At 46.1% G+C, this 8603-nt stretch overlaps 1 protein-coding gene across 1 annotated transcript in view; it reads right to left on the bottom strand.

Annotated features, from left to right (window-relative positions):
* Positions 1–6127: 6127 nt before the first annotated feature.
* SEMA3D (semaphorin 3D) overlaps positions 6128–8603 on the bottom strand; it is a 177044-nt gene continuing 174568 nt past the window's right edge. The window contains exon 18 of the mRNA XM_081005477.1: positions 6128–8429. Within this exon, the coding sequence (XP_080861603.1) occupies positions 8004–8429 (426 nt within the window). The 3' untranslated portion in view covers positions 6128–8003. The remainder of the gene's footprint in view (positions 8430–8603) is intronic.

Raw genomic sequence — 8603 nt, 5'->3', positions numbered from 1 at the left:
GTCCGGAATTTTTCCCGGATCATCTCTGGAACCTTGGCAGCACTTAGTTTTACAGGGAGTAGCTGCATCTATTGCCCCCTCCACATTGAGGTCCTATAAGAAGGCTTGGACCGATTTTTTGCATTTCACTGGGCAATCCGTGGTAGGGGGAACATGCACACCTCATTCTACTGCACAGGTGCTCCAATATTTGGCGCATCTATTTCAGATGCGGAGGGCAGCCAGGACGCTGAGATTGCATGCGGCTGCAATTTCCTTCTTTAGCAAAGTTTATTTTAATAATGATCCATGTGGGAAGTTCGTGGTGCGCAAGGCTTTGGAGGGGTGGGGGAGGCTTTGCCCCTCCAGACCAGCTACAAGGAGGCCTATAACGTTTGGATTGTTGACCAGGATGCGAAGTAAACTAAAGGGCATCTGTTGGTCCAGGTTTGAGGCGCGGTTATTTTCCGCAGCCTATTCGTTAGCCTTTTTTGGAGCCCTGAGGGTTGGGGAGGTGGTGTGTGAACCTAAGCAGGATGGAGGTTCGAGAGGTTTGTTGCTGCAGGACGTGAGCTTGTCTCAGTCAGAATTGCAGATCCTTGTCAGGAGTTCCAAAACTGATCAACTGGGTAGAGGGGCAGTTATTCGGCTCCCAGCAACTGGGCTAGGGGGCCCTTGCCCAGTCAAGGATCTCCAGAAATATATGGCGTTGCGGCCTCCTGGGGGAGGGGCCCTGTTCATTCATGAAGATGGGCGTCCATTGGCACGCCATCAATTCACTGGTGTTTTGCGCAGGGTCGTTGCTGCTTGTGGCCATGCAGCCTCTGAGTTTGCTCCGCATTCCTTCAGGATTGGGGCTGCAACAACAGCCGCCCATTGGGGCTTGTCGGCAAGGAGGATTAAAGACCTGGGTCGCTGGAAGTCGGACGCATATAAGGGTTATGTGCGGAAATGGTGTTGATCTCGTGTACTCACATCTTTTGTTTTACCCTAGGTCTACCCACTGTCCGGGTTTGGATAGTGGGGCACAGTATTGTGCATTGGGCCGCTGGCAGAGCTCGGCAATCTGAACTGGGAGTTGGCCTCGGCCTTCCGCAGCACGTGCGAGTGTCCTGGATCTCCAGAAGGGGGATGCGGTGGAAGGAGTTCTTACCGCTAATGCAGAGGCGTGTTCTTCTGGAGGGCCCCCCTACGGCGATTGTGGTGCAGCTTGGGGAAAATGATATGGTTTCTTTTTCCTGTTATGTTTTACGTGCTGTTATTTTGCAGGATTTGAGGGACCTGGCGGCCTTGGTGCCCGCTACTAAGCTAATTTGGTCACAGTTGCTTCAGCGTTGCATCTGGAGGGGTAGTCCCTGCCCTGCGGCCACCGAAAGGGTGCGAAAGCGTATTAATTCAGCTGCGAGCAAGCTGGTGTCTGATCTGGGTGGGCTTGTGATTCCCCACCCAGATATTAATGTTAAAGCCACTGATTGCTACAGGTTTGATGGGGTTCATCTTACCTCTGTTGGGAATGATGTATGGTTGAGGTCAGTGGTGGCTAAGTTGAGAGTGTGTTTAGGTTTGTGAGTGGTTGGCGGTGAGCGTAAGGGCTCAGGTGGCGGTTAGGCATTGGTTTCAATTGGTTGGTGGAGGGGTATGGATTGGCTGTGCCTGCCCCTCAGGTGATGCTGCTGCACGGGAATTCCGTTAAAGGAATTCAGGGGCTTACCATCCTTTCGTCCAAACCCCTGGAATCGGGTTTGGGCCGTGTAAGCCCCTAGGAGCATGTGGGGAGAAGCTGAGGGTCTGTGTCGCAGCTCCAGTTATCCCCTGATCTTGTTCCTCCACACTGGCTTTCGCTGGAATCCGGAAGTCAGTGCTGTCCCCATGGCGGGGGGACAGCTAGTCTTAACCAATGCCTAAGCAACCACTCACATTTTTGTATGATAATAAAGTTGTGGCCAAAAAATTATGCCAAAAACCTTAAACAAAAATTATGTGTGAAGTGTGAGTTATTTGGGATAAGGGTGTTTTGGGGGACCTCAGCACGCAAAGCGTGTTCTCATTAAAGGAGAGCACGTGTTGCGGCTGGGGCTAGGCAAAGCACCCTGTAGTTGCCAGGCAAAATTGAAGGAAAGGGCCTGGCAAGGATTGGTGATGGTGTTGCTGGGGCAATTTGTATGTTGCCACTTTGGGGGTGGAGATCAGAGGATATTTAAGGAAGGCCCACAGAGAGTTGCTTTCTCTTTCGCTGTGGGCATCGGATCACCCGCCCGCCCTCCCTTGTTGGGCTTCCGCTTGACCTTGCTATGCCTGTCATGGGGTCGTTTGCATTGGTGCGAGGGCCTGGTAGGAATTTTGCCATTTGGCTGATTAGTGTGTGCCATCTGGTTTTTGCCTACCGCGTAGCAAATCGTCACAACTTGTAAGGTTGGCGGTTAGGCATTGGTTTAAATTGGTTGGTGGAGGGGTATGGATTGGCTGTGCCTGCCCCTCAGGTGATGCTGCTGCACGGGAATTCCGTTAAAGGAATTCAGGGGCTTACCATCCTTTCGTCCAAACCCCTGGAATCGGGTTTGGGCCGTGTAAGCCCCTAGGAGCATGTGGGGAGAAGCTGAGGGTCTGTGTCGCAGCTCCAGTTATCCCCTGATCTTGTTCCTCCACACTGGCTTTCGCTGGAATCCGGAAGTCAGTGCTGTCCCCATGGCGGGGGGACAGCTAGTCTTAACCAATGCCTAAGCAACCACTCACATTTTTGTATGATAATAAAGTTGTGGCCAAAAAATTATGCCAAAAACCTTAAACAAAAATTATGTGTGAAGTGTGAGTTATTTGGGATAAGGGTGTTTTGGGGGACCTCAGCACGCAACAGTAAACTTACCTATATATTATCTCAAACATTTCCTATTGATGGATCCAGGTCAACGACCACATTATTGCTGCTTTTCTTCTTGAAATGAGATTCAGAAACAGTGTTCTATGCAATTGCTTGCATGTGTGAATGAGTTACACCAGAGGAAACACCAGAGAGAGAAACTTCCTATTGCCTCAAAAAAGTTTTGTGTGTGTGCAATGGAGACACTGAAGCTGTGAATTACAAAACGTTGAATAAGTGAGATGTACGTGTGTGCATTGGGCTGTGGTATCAAATGTTGTTCCCTTTGGATGAAGCTGGGACTACAGCTCCCCTCAGCCTTGACCAATAGGCCCTGCTAGCGAGGTGGGATAGGACTGATGGGCACTGGAGTCTGAAACATTTGGAGGTCACTGATTGGATCAAAATAGGGAAAGGAGTACAACAAGGCTGTATATTGTCTCCCTGCTTATTTAACTTATATGCAGAATTCATCATGCGAAAGGCAGGGCTGGATGAATCCCAAACCAGAATTAAGATTGCCAGAAGAAATATCAACAACCTCAGATATGCAGATGACACAACCTTGATGGCAGAAAGTGAGGAGGAATTAAAGAACCTTTTAATGAAGGTGAAAGAGGAGAGCGCAAAATATGGTTTGAAGCTCAACATAAAAAAAAAAAGATCATGGCCCCTGGGCCCATCACCTTCTGGCAAATGGAAGGGGAAGAAATGGAGGCAGTGAGAGATTTTACTTTCTTGGGTTCCATGATCACAGCAGATGGTGACAGCAGCCACGAAATTAAAAGACGTCTGCTTCTTGGGAGAAAAGCAAGGGCAAAACTAGACAGTATCTTAAAAAGCAGAGACATCACCTTGCTCACAAAGGTCCGTATAGTAAAACTATGGTTTTCCCAGTAGTGATGTATGGAAGTGAGAGCTGGACCATAAAGAAGGCTGATCGCCGAAGAATTGATGCTTTTGAATTCTGGTGCTGGAGGAGACTCTTGAGAGTCCCATCGACCGCAAGAAGATCAAACCTCTCCATTCTTAAGGAAAGCAGCCCTGAGTGCTCACTGGAAGGACAGGTCCTGAAGCTGAGACTCCAATACTTTGGCCACCTCATGAGAAGAGAAGACTCCCTGGAAAAGACCCTGATGTTGGGAAAGATGGAGGGCCCAAGGAGAAGGGGATGACTGAGGATGAGATGGTTGGACAGTGTTCTCAAAGCTACCAGCATGCGTTTGACCAACTGGAGGAGGCAGTGGAAGACAGGAGTGCCTGGCGTGCTCTGGTCCATGGGGTCACGAAGAGTCAGACACGCCTAAATGACTTAACAACAACAACAACAACAACAACAACAACAACAACAACAACAACATGTTGTATCCCCCTGGAACTTCTAGATTTTTTGATAACAGTTTGAGGCAGATCACAGCTCAAACTAACAGTAATTCCACATTCCACTGCTACCTTTGAAATCAAAGGAGGAGAATCATATATAACAAAAGAAGCCATTTATTACTCACAGGATCTGCTATGTTTTAAAGGACTTTACTAGCGGAAGAATTTAAAAGAAGTGTTCAATATATGTGGAAACATATAATTTGTATATTTCAAGAGATGTGCATTTCTCCACCACACTCCCCAAACAAAATTGATTTGTTTGTTTTTTTAAAAAAACATCAACCCTTTATTATTTTTTTCACAAAATTCCTGCAAATATTTTGTTTGTACATGATTCCCTTGTGCCCACACATCAAATTTTGATTTAGGAAGATTTCTATGTGAATAACCTTTGCAAGTGATATTAAAAGCCTTCATGATTTTCCCCAGAGTTATTTGTTGTGTGTTGTCATTGCAGGATGGTCCAATATTGTTTTTGCTTTGGTTTAACATAATTAAAGAAACTTGCACAGCACTTTTGTGGTTGCGATGTATGGTAGAAATTATTGTATGACATACTTAGCATGTTTGGGGCATTTATTATAGCCATTTATTTTTTCAGTTGCATTGAAATTGCTCAAATTCCTGTGTTCATTCTGTTTCCCTTGAGGTCCTTCCCAAGATCTATAGTCCTTAGGCCTGACCTTCATTGCTGACTGAATAACAAGCAAATGGCTTTTTAAAAGACCTTCTTCCTCAATATCCTTTGCTTTGTCTAACTCCTTCAGTGGCCTCCAGTGCCCCTTGAAATGTTTGATCCTGTTAAAACCAGCTGTGTCATATATATATATATATATATATATATATATATATATTTCATGCACATTTTGATTGTGTGTTGTTCTTTTTTTAAAAATCCTATTTTGTAAAAAATAAATAAATTACTAAATTGATATGAGAATCAAAGTCCTGCTAATATCTAAAATACTGGACATTTGTACTAAAAATATTGATTTGTTGTGGAGCCAAAAGCATATAGCGAAGGTACTAAGAATTTGCAATAGCCCCATTATCATACGTTCCTTCTATCTTTCTCGGAGATTCCACCCACCCTCCATTCAACTGAATCTTGCACAGAGTACCAAACGCAACACTTGCCTTGCCCCGGGCACTGGCAACCCACACTATGCCACTGCTATAAAGCAGCGGCTATATTGCTAAATTGGGGACGCAGGTGGCGCTGTGGGTAAAACCTCAGCACCTAGGACTTGCCGATCGTTTGGTCGGCGGTTCAAATCCCTGTGGCGGGGTGAGCTCCCGTCTTTCGGTCCCAGCTCCTGCCCACCTAGCAGTTTGAAAGCACCCTTAAGTGCAAGTAGATAAATAGGTATCGCTTTATAGCGGGAAGGTAAACGGCATTTCCGTGTGCTGCGCTGGTGCTGGCTCGCCAGAGCAGCTTCGTCACGCTGGCCATGTGACCCGGAAGTGTCTTCGGACAGTGCTGGCCCCCGGCCTCTTAAGCGAGATGGGCGCGCAACCCCAGAGTCGGTCACGACTGGCCCGTACGGGCAGGGGTACCTTTACCTTTTTATATTGCTAAATAAGAGTGTCCATCATGTTGGGGTCATTAATTAACTTGATTATGCACCACCATGTTAATAGGGGGTCTAAATGACCCAATGCTCATTTAATGAAATCTTTTCTTAAAAGAAAACCACCCTGGGGAAAAACCCAACATCCCATATTGCAATGATGGTTCAAAATGCCCCTGTACAATCAAACCTTTAAGGAGCCTATATGGGCTATAGTGCAGCACAACTTAGGGGGAGCAGGTGCAAACCCCTTTAAGATCAGTTAGGAGCAGGAGCCCAGCATGGTTTAATTTTCTAATGGGAATTATGACGATGCGAATCATTAACATCCATATTTTCCATACACGTATCCTTTTATCCAAAAAACAAATGCAAAACACAAAGCAGCTGTACAATTATTAACCAGAAGGAATGTAGGTACATATACAGAGCAACAGACGATAAATACTGCTAATTTTTTCCAGAGCTGAGAGTCAATGCTTTAATGAATTTGCTTTAATGAATGGCCCGCCAATTACATGGCTTTCCCATAGACTTTGCTCCCAAGATGAGTAGAATGCATGAGAAACAAGGAAAGTCTGTCGTTTTTGGTATCCATCAAAGCTTTATTCCATGTGAGGAAGTAGCTAATTTGTCATTTCACACCCAAAAAGGCGTGAAAAGCGAAAAGGGTGGGTGGGTGGGGGCAGCAGAAAGGAGGAAAACTGGTAAGAAGGCACTTCAGTGTAGGGGCAAGCCTTGAGATGATGAGATGCGACTCTTGTTTGATCTCAATTTGGGCGTTATAAACCAGCTCCACTGATGCCAAAAGGGCTCTCCTGGAGGAAAAACTGAATTCTGTCAGGAAAACGGAATCTACCAAACAACAGAAAAGTTAAAAACAAACTAGGAATATTTTACAAAATTACAAAGCTGCCCAACTCTAACTTGTGCGTTATTTACACATGGACGTTGTTTTCATTTCATTTCAATAAAAATATAAAGCATTAATTTCCCCAATGCACCCCTGTCTCTAAAATGCACAGGACCTTTACAAAAAGAATACACAGCGAAGGACAAAGGCTGCTTCTGCCAGGTTTGGCGGGCAAATGGCGTTTTCCTTGGTGGATTTATTTGCGCTGCCATTTGTATCAAAGAAGCAAATGCAAACCAACAAAGGAGTCTAAAGTAGCAGAGGTGATGTGATACAGATGGGTAAAAATGTCTTAAGAGACAGACAGGAGAGATGCTGGCAAAAATCCCATTACCAACTAATAGGATTTGTGTGCATAACTCCCATTCGCTTCTTAAGGAATTTTACTCTTGAGCATCTTCGCTGGCAGGTCCAATTAGAGCCAACAGGTCACCTCAGCAGATGGCCTTCAAACTGGTTGCTACTTACACTCTAGGGAACGAAGCTCTACATATCTTCTGAAAAAGTGAGGATTACATTTGTTTGCATGTGCTATGACCCATCCTGTCCACCCAGCCAAAAAATACCAGAGTGGACCTATGTGCCCTGAGACCCCGTGTGGTAAAGGTCCTGGGAGGGACATTCCTTGAGGGATGACCAAGAAGCTGGTCAAGAACCTACAACTTACCCGGCTACAACTTTAGGCCTAGGAAGGAACAGAAAGGGCCCAATTTTGTCAGCTGTGTGGATGAATCCCTCACACGCTGCTGCCAATGGAGCCTGGTGTCCATTTCTATGTGTCAATGCCTCCACGGACAGGGTCAATGTGCTGGATCATGCCCTGGGAAGGGTTGGTGTGCTCAGCCCAAGAGGTCTGATCTAAACCAAAGGAGTTATGGTGCAGGGTGATGCCTATCTGGGATGGATCTTTTCAACAGACCCCGACACTTTAACCAGCCTGCTGTGAAATGGCGCGGTGAAACCTAGCGGCTGTTCAATCAGCCCATTGTCCATGTTTTTAAACAGAAAACAACAGAGCAGCCATTCGGTACGTCACATAAATTAACTCTCCGGAGCCTGAGATGCAAAGAAAGTCATCTCAGTTGAAACCAGGGGACATCGGAACAGCACACAAGTCCTGAAGAAGTCTCTCCTGCATTGCTAGTGTATTCTTCTGTGGGGGGTCTCATATACATTAACGACTAGGCATGGACTGGTCTCTCTGAGAGAAGCGACATCAAAAGGGAGGGCCCAGAAAACTAACAAAATTGTTCTCATTTGCAAAAAAAAAGTCATTTCTTTAAATAAAATATGCAGACTATGTGGATGCGGGCGCAGTGTGTGGGGTGGCTGGCTGGTGATGCCTGCGGTTCCTTTTCTTCTTGATCTCCTGGATGTGTTTCCACTTGGGTCCTCCTTTGTTCCGCTGACGCTTCTTTTCCCGGTGCCACATCTGCTCACAGTACTCATCCAGGCTGAAGCTGGGGCTGCTGAGAAGCTGGATGTAATCCTTGTACCGCAGCCGGGACTCCGCTAGCAGATCCCTCCCTCGCCCTTCTTCATCCTCCGTCTTCTGGGAGCTTTCCATCTGCCCATTCTCGATGACATTTAAACTCAACTTCACAACGGTTCGCACAAACGTGTGTTCCTGAGCATTGCAATAGTAGGCCCCCGTGTCCTTTTTTTGCAAGCTGCGAATCAACAGCCCATATTCCGTCTTGATGATCCTTTCATCCGGTTTCAGCTGTGGGTGGAAAAAAAGAAATACTGTTGTAAGGCTTACGAAAACATAAAGAAAGTTTTCTGTAAGTTGCAGTGAATACCAGAGGTGGAGAAGGAACAGCTGACAAAGAGATCTGGTCACAGAACAGGGAGCCAATGAGGTCTGAGTTAAGTTTTCCTCGCTCATCTTCAGTTT

This window comes from Podarcis pityusensis (assembly GCF_964106645.2).
Source record: "Podarcis pityusensis genome assembly, chromosome: 5".
Lineage (NCBI taxonomy): Eukaryota > Metazoa > Chordata > Lepidosauria > Squamata > Lacertidae > Podarcis > Podarcis pityusensis.
Note: the sequence above shows the minus strand (reverse complement) of the source record. Positions and strands in the feature narration are given on the sequence as shown.